The sequence below is a fragment of the Tursiops truncatus genome, chromosome 4, assembly GCF_011762595.2.
Source record: "Tursiops truncatus isolate mTurTru1 chromosome 4, mTurTru1.mat.Y, whole genome shotgun sequence".
NCBI lineage: Eukaryota > Metazoa > Chordata > Mammalia > Artiodactyla > Delphinidae > Tursiops > Tursiops truncatus.
Genome location: NC_047037.1, coordinates 141,508,998 through 141,527,781, shown reverse-complemented (window position 1 = coordinate 141,527,781; position 18,784 = coordinate 141,508,998). Strand labels below are relative to the sequence as shown.

General features: G+C 62.4%; 1 protein-coding gene and 1 long non-coding RNA gene across 2 annotated transcripts; both read right to left on the bottom strand.

Annotated features, from left to right (window-relative positions):
• Positions 1-221: 221 nt before the first annotated feature.
• LOC117312239 (uncharacterized) lies at positions 222-8,916 on the bottom strand. Its single transcript, XR_004526499.2, has 6 exons — positions 8,608-8,916; positions 6,928-8,490; positions 2,682-5,923; positions 2,047-2,147; positions 1,452-1,681; positions 222-1,353 (listed from the first exon to the last, which is right to left on the bottom strand). It is a non-coding gene; the product is annotated as an uncharacterized lncRNA (long non-coding RNA).
• Positions 8,917-9,583: 667 nt separating this feature from the next.
• Positions 9,584-12,646, bottom strand: LOC141278641 (uncharacterized). Its single transcript, XM_073804655.1, has 5 exons — positions 12,509-12,646; positions 11,868-12,037; positions 11,493-11,559; positions 10,166-10,460; positions 9,584-9,829 (listed from the first exon to the last, which is right to left on the bottom strand). Exons 2-5 carry the CDS (start codon positions 11,920-11,922, stop codon positions 9,584-9,586), a joined length of 663 nt encoding a protein of 220 aa, XP_073660756.1. The 5' UTR covers positions 11,923-12,037; positions 12,509-12,646.
• Between the last annotated feature and the right edge of the window lie 6,138 nt (positions 12,647-18,784).

The following is an 18,784-nucleotide window of genomic DNA, read 5'->3' as shown; positions in this document are numbered from 1 at the left end:
TTCTCTCTCGAGTGTGAGGCCCCCCGTCAGCTCACACTCCTCCCTGCAGCACCCCCGCTGACTCCTGGCCCTGCCGCGCAGCTGCTCTACCGTGAACTCTGGGCCCAGCATCCTCTGTGTGGTTCTCCTTCAGGAAGTGTCAAGGGCGAGCTCAAGATATGGAACTTCAGAAAACAAAAAACAAACTCCCAACTCAAAATAACTTAAAGCAAAAACAGAGTTTATTGGGAGTCCTGGGCAGGGCGGGCCTCGGGGCCTCCGGCGGCCTGGGTGTCTCCCCACCTCTCTGCTCTCTCCCGCCCCGGTTCTCTCCAGGTGGGGCCTCTCTCCCTGCAGAGGGGACTTCTCAGGAGTCTGGGGACAGGGGTCAAGGCCTGCATGGTGGTCCAGCTTAGAGTCCCCAGAGGAACAAGAGCCCCTTCCTCTCCACCTCCACGGAGGCCCGACCCCGCTGCTTGGCGTCCCCTCCTGGGCCAGTCGCGTTAGCCAGGAGGTGGGCGTGGAGTTGGGGCAGCAGGGGGCGGGGGTCATTCAAGTCTCCGGGGTCCCCGCAGGCTGGGCTCTGAGATCCGCAGCCTCCAGAACCACTCAGAGTCGGGCTGTGCCTGTTCCCTCCCCGAAGGAGCGGGGTGCTGCGGAGGTCAGGGGGTGTGGCACCCCAGGGGCCCCAGGAAGCAGAAGCAGGGAGTGTGGGTGAGTGTGGGGCTGCCCCAGTCCAGGCTCTGCTCCCGCGTGCCCTGTGTGCTTCAGCAAGTCCCTGCCCACTGCTGGGTCTATCACTGCATCCACAAAAGAGCGCATCAGACGGCATCAGGGTCGCCAGCTATGGCCCAAAGCCGGCCTGTCTGTACCCAGGCCTCTGGCTGAGAATGGTTTTAACCCACTTAAATGGCTGGAAGGAGGAGGGGAGGGAAGGGGGGGAGGGAAGGGGGGGAAGAAGGAGAAGAAGAAGGGATGATTTGACAACATGTGGAAATTATACAAAACTCACATCTCAGGGCCCACAAATAAAGTTTTATTGGCACGAGGCCACGACCACTCATTTGCCTGTCGTCCACGGCGGCTTTCACGGTACGAGGGCAGAGCCGAGCGGTTGCAACAGGGACCGAGTGGCCACAGCACCTAAACTATTTACTCCCTGGCCCTTTCCACAAACAGCCTGCAGAGCCCGGCCAGCTCCACGCTGCCCACGCTTCCGTCATTCATGGTCCACAGCAAGGTCTCGGCAGGTCCAAGACGTGTTCTCATTTCCTAGTTTTCCTTCAGTCAGCTCAGGGCTGACATCACTGCTGACTCAGTCTTGGCCGTAGGGCTAAAATCCCTGCAATCGTGGTTTTGATGCTCTGCATTTTTCTAAAACACAAGAAAATCAATCCATGACTTTTAAAAGCAGACACTGCATCCTGTCCCTCCTCCGGCCTCCAGCGGAGGGTCCCCGTGGCCCTGCTGACCTTGAGGCCTCTTCCCTCTGGACCTGGGCTTCTCTGGCCCTGATGTCCCCTCCCTGCCTGGGGCCACGTCAGTCACCAGCCTAGCAGGCGTCCAGCCTTGCGGGGTCGGGGTCGGAGCCGGGGCCGGTGCCTGACGACGGGGAAGGAATCTGCCGCTGTGTGTGTTTCCCGCCACTGCCTTCCCTCTCTGAGTCAGCCGCAAAACACGCGTGTGGACTGCACCAGGCGCCCTAGGAGGAATCCGAGAAGAGCTGAGCTTTTCCTCTGCCCTTGAAGGAGAGAGAGCGGCCTCATCCCATCCTGGGAGTGCTGGGCCACGGGGATGGGAGCAGCTCAGTAGGGGCAGAAGTCTGACCCGTCCCTCGTGCTCTGGGGACAACGCGGAGGAGTCTGGGGTACTGGGTCATGTTTTTTGTTGGTGGGGGGCCGTCCGTGCCTCCGCGGGTGGGTCCTAGAGGGAGGGGCGGGCCTGTGGTCCCAGCCATAAGGCCTGTGCTGGGGGCTGCGGCCGGTTCTCCGGTGGGAGATGTCTAAGGCAGACGCAAGCCACGTGGAGCGGGGGGGTGGGGGGGGATCTGGGCGTGGCCTTCAGTACCTGCTAGAACATCCGGGCTCAGACCACCCAAGGCCCTTGTCTGGCTGCCCCTGCTTGTCTGCCGTAAGGCCTCAGAGAGTTCTATGGGCTCCACTTCCCACCTAAGACAAATTGAGGGCACAGTCTACCGCCAGCCCGTGAGGGGCATTATGACCAGGAGACGGACAGCTTTCTGACGCACTCAGTGTGGTCTGGGAACCACTGGACAGTGGGATGAGGGGTTTCGTCTCAGGAACATTCCACCCGTTTTCTATCTTAGCCCAAACTGCAGAGTCCAGGTGTCACAGCATTGAGGACAGAGCCAAGTGTCCCCAACACCCCTGGCAGGGGACTCCACGCAGAGGGAGCCAGGAGGAACCCTCCAACAGATGGCCTGTGCAGGAGGTGGACGGTGGCCACACGTGGCCCACCTGCAGACCTCTCTGCCTTGGGAGTTGGGATTCGGGGATCACGTGTCCTGTGCTGTTTGACAGGCAGCCTCCACGGGCCCCGGGGCAATGGCTGCTCACCCCTGCCCCTGGCAGCCCACCCCGCCGTCTCCCAGCCGCCGCGGCTCCAAGGCAGGGATGGGTGACTGCGCATCAGGGGAGGGGGGTGCCCGCTGGAAACCCGTGTGACTGCAGAGGCAGGCTTGCCTTTCACTGGACGTCTGCTCTTGGGAGCCTTCCAGAATGTGGAACGCACCTGGGGGAAGCTGCCCTGTCTTCGGGACAAGTAGAGAAGCATCCTCCAGGCTGACAGGGTGGCAGAATGTCCACAGGCCCTTGAGAAGGGTCCCCTGGAGGCTGGGGACCCAGGAGGAGTGAGAAGGATAGTAAGACCAGCCAGATAGGCTCGGGACAGAGCGGCTTCCTAAAAGAGGGAGAGTCCAGCCTGGAGGGCCTCCAGGTGGAGGCATGCTTTCTAGGAGGAAAAAGGTAAGGACGGCCCACCCACTCGCGGGCATGTGATCACACTCAGGAAGTGCCCCAGGTGCCCATTTGGCATTTCCTGTGGGACCACCTTCTCCCCCGCCCCGCACCCTCACGCAGGTGGGCTGTTGCCTGATCTTGGGCTCCTGCTGCCAGAAAAGAAACAAACCCTCCCCCTACCCAGAGCCAGGAAGCTCTGGGCACATCCAGAGAGCGCAGGAGCACGTGGTCAGGACAAAGAGGACGCTGGTCCCACCTGAGCCTCCACCAGGCAGCAGCTCCCCACCTACGTTACCTTACGGGATTCTCGTAATTCAAGCCCAGAGCCTGGGTCAGAGGGCAATGCGAGGGGCCCGAATGAGATCACGGGGGTCCTGGCACCTTTCCCTCTGCACCGCCACCCCGCCCGCGGGGCTTCCTCGGCGGGGTCCCATCAGGCAGCACGTCCTGCAGGAGCCCCTGGGGAAGAGAGCCAGGGCCAGGCCTCAGACGTGTGCACACCCAGATCCAAAGAGGCCACAGGCTTCTCCACAAGTATTTACAGAAGGCAGTGAGGACGCCAGGGCAGCCGTAGCCACGCAGGTCGGGGGAGCCGCCCTCGGGACTTCCCGGAGCCCGCAGATGCGACGTCCTTGTGCAAGTGTCCCTGAGGGTGGGCAGCCTGCCGTGCCCATGGGAGTCTGGCCTCCGGGAGAGCCTGGTCTCCAGGGAAGGGGCCTGCTGGGGCCTGGAGAGAGCGGGCCTGGGCGTTGATGTCATTGTTCGTTTGTTTTCCGGGGTATTCCTGCGAACACTTCATATCCTCCTTCTAGTCCTTGCTTTGACCCCAGGGTTGAGAGATGGGAGGGGCTTCGATGACCAGAGCTAGGGGCACACGGGTAACCAGCTCTCAGACAGCCCGGATTTGCTGCACTTGCCAATGCCCATGGTGTAAACACTCCCAGCTCGGCTGCCGCGAAGCCGCTATAAGTGCTACCCGCAAAGCGCCCGCCACGGGCTCCCCAAAGCACGGCCCGGACCGCCAGCTCCAGCTTCACTCACCGGGGAGGGCAGCGGCGGTACAAAGCAGCTGGGACCCCGTCGTTTTACACGAAGAGAACGGGAGCCTGGCGAGGGTCAGCCGGCGGCCCACTTCGTGTGCCAAGGACGAGGCAGAGTTGAGACCCAGATACAGACCTTCCGCCCAGAGCACAGCTTCCCACTCTCTCTCTCATTGCCAACTGCTCTCCAGCCAGGCCCTGCGCAGACTTGGGGCCGGAAAGGCTCACCCCCAGACAGAAGCCCGCCTGCATCCTGCCCAGCCCCAGAGGTGGGCTGGGCTGTGAGATGCCAGGGCTGCCTCGTGCCCCATGCGGTCTCCCCTGCATGCTGCCTGAGCTGCTAGAGCATTCAGGCAGGTGGGCGCAGCACAGAGAGGCAGGCCTACACCCCCAGAGCCGCCCAGCCCGGCTCTCTCCTTCCACCTTTAGGAAGAGCAGCATTTGCCTTTTGAAGGGCACCGGTGTGTACACTCCACTTAAAGGATAACTTCTGATTATTTTCTTAATGGAAGAGCAAATATTTACATCTTACAAACCAAGGGCAGGTTGGAATGTGTGCGAATACCGGCTTTGGGGCACTGCCACCGCAGCTCTCGAGAGGGAGTGGGCAGGAAAGCAGAAACTGTTGGCCGCAGTCGACCTTGCTCAGCTGGAGCACAGAAGAAAGGGCCCTCTGTCGGGGGTGCAGGGCCCTCTGTCGGGGGCGCGGCTGGCGGCCAGGTCTCTGTTTGCCTTGGGGAGTAGGGGCGGCTCAACCCTCCTGCCCCATTTCCCATTGGTGTGGGGAGGGGAGGGGAGGGGAGGGGCGTGCTTCTAGCTCTGGGACGCCTTTGCTGAGCCTGGGGCGCCCCTGCTGGGCTCGCCCACCCAGTCCCCGCCCCGCTTGCACGTGACGGCCGCCAGCCTGGCCACGTGGACAGCGTGACCATCGGCCGGCTGCCCATCAGCTGATGCAGCCTCTGTGCCAATTGTTTAGGTTATTAGAACAAAACAAAACAAAGACCAGCCTCCGTCCACGAGCAGAAAGAGGGAGCCAGAAGGGAGGCCATGGGACGGGAGCAGCTCTTCCTGAGGAGCCCCAGGGTCCCCCCTCCAGGTGGGCCCAGGAGCCAGGCCGGTCTGGCCCCGTGAGGCTCTGCTCTGGTGACTGAGGACGCAGGGCTGCCCAGAAACCTGCAGACCTCCCGACCCCAGAGCAGGAGGTCCAGTTCAGGGGCCCCCGAGCCACCCTCTGAGAAGCCCCGCCAGCAGCCTGGGGTGTCCTGCAAGACCCAGCCTTTTGTCTGTCTGTCCGTCTGTCTGTCTGCTTCTTGCCACGGTCATTTTGCTTCCGAACCCCTGCTGTACCTCATCCATCTGCAGGCAAAAGGGCCCAGAGCTGCCTGGGGTCGTGGGTGGGAACATCCAGGACGGCGCAGCAGGGCTCTGGTGGGGGTGAGGAAGGAGAGCAGAGGACTCACCAGCCCTCGACCTCGTGCTGACCCGGAGTCCCGTGGACCCGACTCAGCGTCAGGGCTGCAGGCTGTGCAGCGGCCGCAGGCCCAGGGTCCTGAGAGTCCCCACAGGGCAGCGGCAGCACCTCTGCCTTGGGACGAGGACGGGACAGAGCCCCGTGATGAGAAGAGGGGGGACGGCCCCCTGGCGGGCCCGCTGCTGATGCGGATGGAACGGAGCGCCGGACACTTCGGGTCTCCAGGCAACGCCTCGCAGGCCAGCCTCGCCACAGCAGGCGCTCTGCGGGGAGGGGTCCCGACCCTTCGCGTGCTGCCCACAGGCAGGGGTCAGCTGCGGCCTCCCACCTCACCCAGGGTGACCCCCAGGTGGGCCCTTCTCCACACGCGACCCGGCCGCGTCCGCCCGGCTACGTAGTCATTTGCCTGTGCTGAGGCGGAGGTGGCCGGAGCTGGCTTCTGGTCAGCCCAGTTCCTGTGGAGACAAAGGTGCCCTTGAGGTAGGGCCTGGAGTCCTCGTCCTCAGCTCCTGTCTTGTCCTGCCTGCCTGGACCCGCCCCTGGACCCCAAGTGGCTTCCTCATGCTGCCCCCCAGGCGGCCATCCCAGCCCCTGGGCAGTCTGTCCTCCTGCGTCCACTGAGGCCGAGGGCAGAGGGTCAGGGTCCTGCCTGCACAGGGGCGGGGGTCCTCGCATGAGCAGGGATTGGTCGAAATCCTGGAAGGTGCCCTGTCGGCGACAGCAGGCGCTGATCTGGGAATGGAAAGCAGCTGGACCCCCGTGCGTGTGTGCGTGCGTGCGTGCGTGCGTGCGTGTGTGCGTGTGTGTGTGTGGTATGCGTGTCTACATGTGCACGTACACTGTGGGAGTGTGGGGCACATGCATGTGTTCACATGTTCGCGGGTGCTTGCACTCCTGTGTGTGTGCGCACGTGCTGCGTGTGTGTGTGTGCGTGCACGTGCGTGTACATGCATGAGCCTGTGTGTGCGTGTCTAAGGAAGGACAGGACGCTCCGGCAGGCAGGCTGAGGTGGCCTTCTCCGGGGCAGGCAGGCCCCCAGGACGGCTCTCAGCCGGAGACGCCAGGAAGGTCGCTCTGGATCCACCTGGTCGCCATGCCTGGCTCCCCACGTCCCTCCAAGGAGCCCCGGAGGTGTGTCGTCTGCGGGTCGTGTGGCGAGGATGTGCTGAAAGGTGAGACTCCAGCAGCCCCTCGGAGGCTCAGGGAGACCTCGCAGTAGCAGCTCCGGAAGGCCGCTATTTACACCCACGGTGAAAGGAGACCCAGAGGAAGACGGAGCTCCACCCCACCCTGCTTGACGCCACGCAGGGGCCGCCCTGCCCCCTGCCCCCATCCGTCCCCGGGGTGGGTCCACCTGGCCTAACGTCCTCCCATGCCCCTAGTGCCACTTTGGGCCAGCAGCCGTGACCAGAGCTGAAGGGCCCCAGGCACCGCTGGATGGAGGGGCAGGGCGGCTGACCTCACCAGGAGCTATGCGAGTGGCTGGCTCTCCTTGACCTCCAAGGACCCCCCGTGCCACGCTGCCTGCGCTTTAAAGAGCAGCTGATGACCTCAAATGCCAGGTCCCACGCTGGAGCCCGCCGCTGCCTGCCCTCCCTGCCGTGGACCACAGGGCTGCCGGCGGAGGACAGGGTGGCAGCTGCTCAGAGAGCTAGAAGCTTTTGATTTGCGTCAGTGCCGAGCTGGCCAGGAGGGGCCGTCACGCTGGGCGCTTGGCAGCCGCGTGGAATCATGGTGACATCACGGCTCCCCTGCAAGCCCAGAGAGACGGGCTGCCTGTCCACCAAGCGCTGCCTGCTGAGCCCACACTCTGGGCCCCCCCGCGTGCGCTGGATGGCTCAGGCGAAGGGGCTGCTAAAAGCAGTTCCCGTGATGCAAGCATCCCGGGGTCAGGCCCCGAGGGGAGGGAGCGGAGCTGGACTCTCTGCCCCCAGTGGGCTCGGGAGCGCTCCCAGGAGAAGTGGCTTGCCATCCTGCGGCCACCGAGGACTCCAGCTGACTGAGAGACTTGGCAGGGGCTGGGGCGCTACGGCAGACCTGCAATTTCACTGAGATGGAAGCATCCCCAGAGGACCCTGATGAAAACACAGCCGCCACAATGTGGCGGAAAAACAATCGCTTTAAGAGACCCGGAGGCCAGGTGTCAGCCAGCACTTTGCTGGGAGCAGAGAACCCGTTGGGGTCAGCGGTACGGCCCGCAGCTCCCACGTGTGGCCGTCTCAGCCCTCCCTTTGTCTCTGACCCCTCCCTCTCTGGGGCAGGAACGAACACCTGTCACCTCGGAGACTCGACACTTGATCCTTGCAAGGGCCCTGGCGGGTGTCCCCCCAACTCCCCTCAACCTGGTCTCAGCTGAAACGAGTGAGGTGTCCTCCTGTCACCAGCCCAGCACCCTCCAGGGTGCCCCTGACAACAGGGTATCCCAACTCCGGGCAGGGACCACCTTCCACGGCCTGAATCCCACCTCCCTCTGTGCCTGGCGACGAACCTGTGTGTCCGTGGGGCCTCAGTTTACCTGCTCGGAGTGGCCCTCCTCCAAGCAGCCGGCCTGCTGGGGCACCCCGATGCCATCACTTGCTCCCAGCCACGCTGTGCCCTCAGCCCTGGGGTGGGTGGTGTCTCCCAGCGGCACAGCAGTGCCCGGAGGTCAGAGCCCGCGTGCCGCGCCACCGCAGAGCGCATGGGGGACCTGACGCTTGCCCTTCACTCGGGCCCACCTTGCCCTGGTTCACAGGAGGGCTGGCGACACTCCCCTCTCCTCGGAGAATCCAAGGATCCAGCTGGAGGGGTTCTCGGGGGTCCTACCCCACCCCCACCTCTGCCAAGTGACCATCCAGGCCCAGCAGGGACGCAGTGAGGGGACCCCATACCCCATCGGAACACTCAGACTCTGCTCCGGGCGCACCGACCTGGGGTCTCACTGCCCGTGCTTCCCTGGCTCCACCACTGACACCCCCAGTCGGGCGGCTGCCCACTGGGGGTCCAGTTTGGGCCGGTCACCCCAGGAAGTGGGTAATGTGCCCTGTGAGGACAGGCGGGAGGGGGCAGAAAGACCGGAGTCGCTGTCAGCCGTGCTGCAGAAAAGCCCTCCGTGCCAGCAGACACCTCCGCCACTGTCTGCTCCCTCCCCGCCTTGCACCTTGTGACCACGTGGGAGGGCCTTCTCGCCCCGCCTTCCGCTCCTGATGGCTCTGAGGTGAGTCACTGGAGTGTCCCTTGCCCTGAGTGTCCCGGCTGTAACCGTTTCCTGGAGCTGCTGTAACAAGTCGCCACAAACCGGGCGGGTTAGACCACAGAAATCCCTTCTCTCACAGCTCTGGAGGCCAGAAATCCAAGTCAAGGTGCGGGGGGCAGCTATTCCTCCTGAGGACGTGAGGGAGGGTCTGGCCCAGGCCTGTCCAGCTCCTGCTGGCAGCCAGCACGCCTCGGTGCCCCTCGGCCTGTAGACGCATCAGCCCATCTCTGCCTCTGTCCTCCTGCGGCCCCTCCCTGCGTGTCTGTGTCTCTTTTCCGTCACTGGACTTAGGGTCGCCCTGATCCAGGATGCCCTCATCTCTGCCCTTAACCTTGATCACATCTGCAAGGGCCGCATTCCACGAAAGCCCACATTCTCGGGTCTGGGCAGACATCTCTTTCAGGGCCACCGTTCAGCCCCTACGCCAGGTTAGCAGAAGAACTGTCCCCTGCCTTAACTATGAGCTCATCTAATTGGTCCAAACTGGTGTCTCAGATCAAGAAACTGAGGCCAGAGGATGCAGGCCGGCACAGGCCAAGACGGGTTGAGGCAGGGCCAGGATGAGAGCAGGGGCTACTGCTACTGCGACCCCCCAGGGCTCGGTGTGACTGTGGGGTTCTGTCCTGGCCCCATCAAGTGGCTCAGACCCCTGGAGACCTCCTCTCTGCCTGCCAGCTCCCCAGCCCCCCAGCCCTGCTGCCCCCTCGCTGGCCCTGGGATCTCTGGGTGGGTCCCCCTCAGGACAGTCCAGCTTGCTAAGGGCCAGCGGCGGTCCTGGCTCCTCCTGGCCAGCAGGGGCTGGGGCTGGCCGTTTCTGAGCATGGCACCTGACCTCTGAGCCACTCAGGACAGAGTCACAGGACACGATGCCAAAGAATCCTCAGCTGGTGATATGCTCTCGCCATGACCGGCCCAGGCCTGCAGGACTGGCTGAGCGAGACCTGGGAGAGCAGCGGCCTGGACTGCTGTGAGCTACGGGGACCGGGGCACGGCAGACGCCCTCCTCCCCTCCCCTGCTCCAGGCCACCAGCTGGGGCAGCGCCCCACTCCTGGAGGGCGTGGCCTCCGAAGTCTGAGGCTGCTTCTGCTCGGCCCCAGTGTGGACGTGACTCATGACGGAGGCCTCCTGGGAGGGCGGAGGGACCAGGCCGAGAGGGATGGGAAGGGCGTCTGGCCACAGATAGCTGCACGCGCGCTAAGCTCCCGGCCCCCTACCACGCAGTGGGTGGGGCGGGCCTTGGGGTTGGGGCCCACACCCTGGGAACAGTGAGGCCACCTGGCTGGGCGGGGGGAGCCCAGGCTGGGACACCCACCACCCGAGAGAGGCCAGGATATCTGGGGCCTCCTCTTTCTCTCCCGCCCCTTAGTCCGTGTGGGGCAGGGGGTTCCCTGGTGCCGCTGCCAGCGCCAGCAGCGTTGTCCCCGGGGCTCAGCGTAAGGGGACGTGTGGGCACGTGCTCACCTCAGGCCTCTGGGTGCCTAGGAATTGTGCCCCGGCCGCAGGAGCCCCCAGGCACTCCTTGGGGTGGGGGGACGTGGAACACTGGCCCAGAGATGGGCGACGGCACCCGGGCCCTCGGAGTGGACGGGGAGCCTGGACCCTGAGCGCTCCCCTCACATTGCTGGTGGCTGGTGAGCAGGGGCCGTGGTCTGGGGCACTGGTTTTCCACGCGGCAAAGCCTGGCAGCCCCTGGGTCACCCCGAGCACACTCTGTGCCGCCCAGCTCGGGGCTTCCATGGGACAGAAGCGCCTCTGCCTGTGGATCGGGACACGCGGGGCCATGGGCCTGAGTGGTTTCCAAGGTGCCTTCTCTCCGCAATGAGCCCCAGGCCAGGGCCCCCGGCCAGGCCCTGCTCCGGTCAGCGGACATCAAAGCGGGCTTCCTTGGCCCCCCGTCCCATCCTCCGGCTCCGACCGGGGGTCCTCTCGGGTTAAGACCCTGGGCACACCCGCCCTTAGCAGTTCTGTGTCAGCCTCAAGCCTGCATCGCAGGCCTCATCTCAGGAACGTTCCAGTTCTGTCCCCACTAGGACACCCTCTCCAGGGACAACTCCATATGAAGCCCCAGCTTGGAGGGGTGGGTTCCCCTGAGAGAACAGAGCAAAGGGGCCCGTGTGTAGGTCGGGTGGGTCTGCAGAGTGCAGGGCTCCAGTTCAGCACATCTGGGTGTCAGACCCTCGTGATTCAAATCCCACCCCACCCCACCCCCCCCGCCGCCAGGAGCGACTAGCAGGCCTGCTCGACGGGACAGTCAGGGCCCCTCTACGTCAGGGGGTGCTGAGGTCTGGCAGGATCCCCACAGCCCGGCGGCCGCAGGGACACCGCCCCACCTCCTCCTGCCTCCCTTGCTGGTCGGGGATCCCCACATCCTGTTCCGTCCTCATCGCCTCAGGACCCCTCCCGCCCGGGAGCTGGGGCCCGTGCCCACGGTGGCCAGGGCATCCGGTGACCAGGCCTTTGCCCAGTGGCCGCCCTGCCCTTTGCACTTGGAGGAGGATTGGAGGAGGCCGGGCTTGTGGAATGACCCTGACCCTCCCTGCCAGGCCACTCGGCCCTACATCACTCTGGCCATCCACGGTGAGCCCCGCCCAGTGCCCTGCACCTGCTTCCCAAACTCTCCCACATCCTGGCCTGGCAGAAGATGCTCATCTTTGCAGGGGACCAGGAGAGGCTGGGTGCCCCTGGGGCTCCTTGCTGGCGGGGGACGGGGCTGGGTGCGGGGTGATGTCCATCCAGCCCGGGCCCCAGGTGCAGCCCCGGGCCAGCAAGGATCAACACCTTCACTCACCTGTAACCCATTTGGGCCGCAAGAGCAGGAAGCCCCTGTTTGAGCTGACGCCCATGGCTCTGGTCATCTGGGAAGGGACACGGCCCCCTTTTCCAGGCTCCCCAGTCTGTCGGCCCCTCTTCCCCCACGCCCGCAGCCCGCTCCCCGCAGCCCTCCCCCTTGCCCTAGCGAGGAGTCCTAACCCCCAAGAGCGGACCAGCCAGCATTCTGGGCACATGTCCCGGGGAGGGAGGGGCTGGCCGTGACTCCGGGCTGCCTCCTATGCTATGTGGTTGCTACACCGAGGGCCCTGGGGTGTCTTCTCCCTTAACCGTCCCAGCCCTTAACAGAGGCTGTGTGATGCTCAGCTCCCGGGCAGGGGACCCCAGGCTGTACCTGCTTCCTGGTCCCACGCCATGGAGGACAGAACCGAGACTTCCACGCTGCTCATCACTCAGAGCAAGAGTCCTGTCGCCGTAACACGTGGCCACAAACCTGTGGCTCCCGATACACATTTACTCTCTTACAGTCTCCGGGGTCAGACGTCCTCCTCGGGTCTCACTGGGCTGAGGGCAAAGCGTGGGCAGGCCTGCTTCCCTCTGGAGGCTCCGGGGGAGAATCCACCTCCAGGTCTTTCCAGCTTCTGGGGCGCCTGCTCTCTTGGGCTCGTGGCCCCTCCTCTACTCACAGCCAGCGACGGGCACCAAGTATCTCTCACGTTGCATCTCTCTGACATTGATTCTCCCCTTCCCCATTTAAGGGACCCCTGCGAGGGCCCCAGGCCTGCCCTGAGAATCTAGGGTCGTCCTCCCGCTTCGGGGGTAGGACACTAGGAACCTGAGTTCCCCCCTGCTGTAGAAGGTAACATAGTCACAGGTTCCGGGATTAGGGTGCAGACAGCCCTGGGGGCCACTAGGCCGCCTCCCACGCTCGGCCCCGGCCCTCTGCCCACATGGTCCCGGTTGAACTTGTGCACGTGCATCTCGTCCCGCCAAGGACATAGAGGCTCCCCACCACGACTTCTCTTCTCTGCTCACCTCATCCACGGCGCCAGGCACGGCGGCCTGGAAGGATCGGATGGCCGGTTCACAGGCTGCCCATTGTGATTCTCTGGGTGGAGCCCACGGAGCCTGGCAAGCCTGCAGCGGGCATCCTCCCGCCCCAGTAAACAGGCCTTTGTTCCTGCGGCTGGGTCCCCACCCTGCGCTTTGCAGGTCAAGCCCAGGCTCTGAATCTGGCTTCCTGCCTGCTGGCTGGGCAACTATCCTGTCATATGGTCACCTGGACAGCGCTGGGAGCTGTCACCAGCATCTGATGGACGAGGCTCAGACCCCAAGGCTCGGGGGAAGGGTGAGCAGAGCCGCCCGGGAGCATTCAGCGTAAAGCCCCCGCTGGCGCTGGTGTGGAGGAGGATGCAACATGAGAATGAATCTTAAGTCAAAACCTGAGATTCCAAAGAAACGGCGGCTTTGTCGTGGGTACTGGGGACCCTCCCAGATCTCTGGGGTGCTGTTCATGGCTTCCACGCGGAGGAGGGTTCTCAAGGAAAGGGCGAGCCCCACCACCCAGCCCCGCCCCACCAAGCGGCACTTACGCGTCTGCTGCCCAGCAGTGCTGGGGGGTGGGTAGCGGTTATTGCCACTATTGTCACCAAGGAAGAAAAGAGACAGGAGGGGAAAGTACGAGTGACAGCACCTGCAGTCACGCCAAGGGTTGGATCTGGAAAGAAAGGAGAAAGGACCCATGGGAGAGGCCAGGATCCCAGGGGAAGGTAAGCAGAGTCTCGACCCCTGGCCAGCCCCTCTCCCCACCTGGGTGGCCTCTGCTCCAGAAACTTCCATTTCATTCCAGGGCGACCAACTTCCATCCTGCCCTGGGACTGTGCTCCCTCTAGGAGCCATTGATCCCACTTTGATGGGTTTGGTGTCCCCAAGACTCAGGAGTGGGGGACACTTTGGGAAGGAGCCAGCCCCAGAAACCTGTCCACACGTGGAAGTGGCGTGTCCCCTCTGGGTGGGCTGGATCCGGAGTCCAGGGGATGGAAGGGCTGAGGACCTGGCTCTGGGCCCCTGCGCAGGGTCATGACCTGCTGACAGCAGTGAGGTGTCCCAAGGTCTGGGGGCAGCTTCAGGACAGGGAAAACAGGACCAGGGGTGGGAGAGGGAGGGGAAAACAAAGGGGCTGCTTTTGTGAACACAGACCTAGAAGGGGACGGGGGTAGGGGACAGGGAGAAGGCAGGAAAAGACGGAAGGCAAGAGGGGTCGGGGAGACGGGTTTTATCCCAGAATTTGTGTTTCCCCACCCGGCGCTGTTTGCAGAGGGTGCTGTATTCCCCATGGCGAGGGTCTGTCTTTCCTCCCTCCCCAAGGCCCGAGGCCACCCCCCACCCAGCAGGACCTCCTAGCGCCCCGGGAGCAACCAGGGCAAGTTCCAGGGCCACTTTGGATCCCCCACTTCAGTGATGGGCCAATCCCCGCTACACCGAGGCCTGTCTGATCCCAACAGGCTCCCTAGTGCTGGCTTCCACCCTAGCTCCTGGAGCAGGACCCACAGGGCAGGCCGCATCCCTGAGCTCAGCCTGGGTCTCCAGGCGCAGTGATGGGGGCCTCGTACAGGTGCTGCTGGCGTGCTCGGGGATGAGTGTGGCTCGCCTGGCACACCACGTGACTGGTATCTTTCAGAATCGAGCAGGAAACAGATGGCCCACTCATGGGGGGCGGTGGAAGAGGTTTGTTAATGAAAAGAACATTTCAGAGGTGTTGGCAGGGTTGAGGGAAACAGCAAGGGCTGCTGGGCATCAAGGCGTCTGTGCGAGTAGAAACTATGACCACCCAGGCGGGGGGCACAGGAAGGGGCACAGGAAGGACAGCTGTCACCAGGCAAGGGCAGGAGCCCGGGGAAGGACCACCTCGCAGGACCTGTGCTCCTGGAGAGACGGGCACTGTGGGATGCAGCACCTCTATGTCAGTCCTGCCCTGCCTCCGGCTGGCTAGGCCCAAGCTGGAAGCCAGAGGGTGACGGGGCTGGGTGAGCCAAGTCACCGCCTGCTGGGCAGCTTCCTGGAGCACAGTGGAGGCAGGAGAGAGAGGGATGGAGGTATGTGGGGTAAACAGGAATATCCAGTCATTACCCCCCAAGCAGTAATGACCAGACTGTGATGATGATGGTGGTGGTGACGGTGATGGTGGTGGTGGTGGTGATGGTGGTAGAGGTGGTAGTGGCGGTCATGGTGGTGTGACGGTGATGGTGGTGGTGGTGGTGGTGGTGGTGGTGGTGGTAGAGGTGGTAGTGGTGGTCATGGTGATTTGATGGTGATGGTGGTGGTGGTGGTGGTGGTGGTAGAGGTGGTAGTGGTGGTCATGGTGGTTTGATGGTGATGGTGGTGATGATGGTGGTTGTGACGGTGGTGGTGATGATGGTGGTGATAATGGTGATGGTGGTGGTGATGGTGGTGATGATGGTGACAGTGGTGGTAATGATGGTGGTGGTGATAATGGTGGTGATAATGGTGGTGGTGATGGTGATGGTGATAACAGTGACAGTGGTGGTGATGGTGGTGGTGATGGTGGTGGTGATGGTGATGGTGGTGGTGATGATGGTGACAGTGGTGGTGATGATGGTGGTGGTGATGGTGTTAATGGTGGTGGTGATGATGGTGGTGGTGATGGTGGTGGTGATAATGGTGATGGTGATGGTGGTGGTGATAACGGTGTCAGTGGTGGTGATGGTGATGATGGTGGTGGTGATGATGGTGGTGGTGATGGTGGTGGTGGTGATGGTGGTGGTGACGGTGGTGGTGATGGTGGTGGTGATGATGGTGGTGGTGGTGGTCGTGGTGATAATGGTGATGGTGGTGGTGATAATGGTGATGGTGATGGTGGTGGTGATGGTGGTGGTGTTGCTAACGATGTCCCCAGTGCTGGAAATGAGGTAATCCCTTTTCTAGAGAGTGTGGAACCATTTCATGGCATCTCACTATCTGCTTTCAGGTCAGCACCCTAAATTCCAGCTTTCCTTTGGAAACACTGCACGAATCATCCCCCGTCCTCCCCACCCCCGTTCAGGCTGCCAGTGTATGGGGACGGCCACCTGGCCACAGGAAATTACCTCTGGCCAGGACAGTCCTGTCGGCCATGAACCCACCCCAGCCGCCATTCATCCTGACCATGAACGCATCCTTGCCCTCCCGCGCCACTGAGCACAGGCCACACTTCCTGTGGAGGCTCCAATGCCCATAGCTGACCCCCTCGTACATGAGTTACTTAGATGTCAAGGTCCAAACAGGCCACTCACAGGAAGTAGCCGCTGGGGGTGTGGGTGCACCGCCCCCCCCCCCCCGCGCCCTCCTGCCCAGATGACCACCCACCGCCCAAACGGGGCTGACTTCCTCTCCCCGCCCTCCACCTCTCAGCTCCCCCTCCTCCAGCCTCCTCTGTCCAGGGCGGAGCTTCTCCCACCACCAGGGGATGTGGGAATGTGAGTCCCAGGGAGGAACGCGCCAGCCAAGCCCCCGCCCCAGGACCTGGACGTGCCCCTCCCTCGTCTAGTGGCACGGCCCTCTGACCCTGGCTTCTTTCTGCATGAGTTCACTTGGTCACTCTTTAAACCAGGCTTAAGCACAAACACGCTCACACACACATCTGCGCACGCACACCTGCAGCACTCACATGGATACTCACACGAGACGTGTCACATGCACACCCACGCTCACTCACACACACGCACGCTCACTCACACACACACGCACGCACACTGCAGCTTCCTTTGGCCACCCTGAGGTCTAGGTGCAGCCCCCATGGAACGTGGTGGGAAAACGGGCTCTCACTTGGTCCTTCTCGCTGCATTAAGGACCTCGGGCATAGGAGCAGACCCTGTCCCGTGTGGCCGTCAGGGCTCTCGGAGGCGCTTTGAGGGGCAGAGCCCAGCCTGTAGAAGGTGACCCGCCTGCAGGCTAGCTGTCACCCTCAGGAGGACTCAGAACAGCCCGGGTCCTGCCCCTACACCATGAGAATAGTTCTCTAGGGGTCACAGCAGGGTATCCGATAAGTGTTTGCACGGCTTTGGCATGGGTCTTGGAATTAAAGATGTCTTCACAACAGTGAATGGTCACTATGACTCATGGATGCCTCCCCCCAGCTCAGCCCTCTGTCCCAGACTCCAGACTGGAGACCTGCTTCCCCCACTTGGCCGTCCCGTAGACTGAGCGAGGGGTGGCCCTCCCCGCCTGCCACCCGCATTCTTCCAGTTGTTCAGATCAAATCCAAGTTCTCAGGAAACCTCACTGTCTCTGTCTTCAGAGCACATCTGGGATCTGCCCACTTCACCTGGCTGGATCACCCACTGGTGTCCCTGCCACCCTTACCGCCATCTGTCCTCCACGTGCCAGCCAAGGAAGCCTACAACACACGTGGGAGGTGTTGCCACTCGGCTTCCACACCCGGGGCTGCCTCGCCCACCAGCAGACGTAAAAGGGAGACCCCCCCCAACCCAGGCTGTCCCCATTCTGCCTGCCCTGCTTTTTATTTTATTTTTTTTAATTGAAGTGTAGTAGATTTACAGTGTGGTGGCAATCTCTGCTGTACGGCAAAGTGGCTCCGTCATGCACATATATACCTTCTTTTTTCATATTCTTTTCCATTCCGGTTTATCCCAGGAGATTGGATATAGTTCCCTGTGCTCTGAAGGAGGACTGCCTGCCCTGCTTTCATGCGCCACATCCTCACCTCCTAACTTCCTTCTGTATCCTCTCTTTGCCCCTCTTCCGTCTTCCTGCACAAGTTCCATGAAGTCTCGGGTTTCTCTGTTTTGCTCACTGACGAGGAGGGTGCCGAGGCCCGCCCCCCACCCCCCGCCTGCCCCCCACGCCCCCGCCCGTGCCTGGCCCCCGGGGAGGTGCTCAGCAAATATTTGTAAAGTAAATGAACGCACGGAATTCACCTCTATTTCCAGCCCAGCCAGGCCCCTAGAAACCCAGAAACACGGGCAGATTGCAAAGGAGAAGAAAGTCGTGGCCTTGAGGGTTTGAAGTGCTGGCTAAGAAAGTTTTTCTCTTCCTCAGACCTCTCTGCAGCCTCCTGCAGGTCTCCTGGGCGCCAGGTGTCGTGGGCAGCTGACCTGACAGGCTGGATAGGGGAGGGGGCTCCGGGGTGGCCTGGTGCCGCGGCTGCTTTATTTCAAAATGCCTGAAATCCTGGAATTGTTCCCACACAGCCAAGCCAGGGCCAGCCAAGGGCTGCCCCCCTTTAAGCTGGCCACTGGGAGGTCAGGCTTTGGCACTCTTCTGAGAGCAGAGAGCCGGGGTCCTGGCCCTGGAGCCCAGAGGCAGGCCTTATGGGCGTGGCGGCCCCGAGCGTGGCCCTCCCAGCCCTCCGCATGGAGTGGAGAGGCAGCCCAGCCTGGCCCCCTCACTGTCACATGCGGCTTGCTCAGGCCACTTCACAAGTCACAAGGCAGCTTTCCATTAGCGTCAAACACACGTAGATCTTGACCTGGAGCTGATGGGAGCAGAGGGGGAAGAAGCCGGCTTTAGACAACTTGCATACCTGGGGGGGTCACCAGGGCAAGACACCCAAAGGGCACCCTATCCCAGCAGCAGGGTGGAAATGGCCCTTGTGCACACCCCTCTCTCCCTCCGTCTGTCTGTCTCTCACACACACGGACCTGCATGGTACAAGGCAGGAAGAGTCCGTGGTACGAGTGGCCGCAGTGCCCACTGTGTACTTCCCAGACGTGTACTGAGCACCTACTGTGTTCCCAGACCTGTGTGCCCTGTGGGACCTCCCCAGCATGAGGTATAAGGGCCCCGGAAAGCAAGAAGGTTCTCCTGGGGCGATGTCAGGAATCATCCTCAGGACTGTCAGGCGCTGGTGGACTCCACCTTCCCAGACACAGTTTCCTCTTCATCTGGTAACCAACCCCTCTTTGCTTTCCTTTATGGACAACTCCTGCCCGCTCCTAGTGAGCACAGCAGCTTTTCTTGTTGGTGTTACAGCCCCACCATCTCCAGGACCATCATATGAGCTGGCTGAGGTCACATGATCCAAGGCCAGCCAATAAGAGAACAGCATTTCCCCACTCACAGAAATCAGCACAGCGACAAGCATGTGATCCGAGTCCAAAAAATCAAAGTCCTGCCCAGGATGTTGCTAGAACAGAGAAGACAGTATGACCCTGATCTTCCAACTTGAGAGTTCCAAAGAGCCCCTAAGACTAGCACTCCTGGGCCATCTTTACCTGAGAGTGAAGCCAACACAGGTAAAATCAGACTGAATAAGATGATGCCCGGTGATATCTTTTGAGCGCCTGGATCCAG

What these genes read in the sequence shown, in the direction of transcription:
- LOC141278641 (XM_073804655.1), bottom strand. Translation starts at nt 11,922, where the DNA reads ATGAGCAGCGTGGAAGTCTCGGTTCTGTCCTCCATGGCGTGGGACCAG. An exon ending in GGCGTGGGACCAGGAAGCAG is followed by an intron (nt 11,560 to 11,867) that starts GTACAGCCTGGG and finishes GTCCCTTCCCAG; the next exon opens with ATGACCAGAGCCATGGGCGT. An exon ending in TAGGCACCCAGAGGCCTGAG is followed by an intron (nt 9,830 to 10,165) that starts GTGAGCACGTGC and finishes CCGCCCTCCCAG; the next exon opens with GAGGCCTCCGTCATGAGTCA.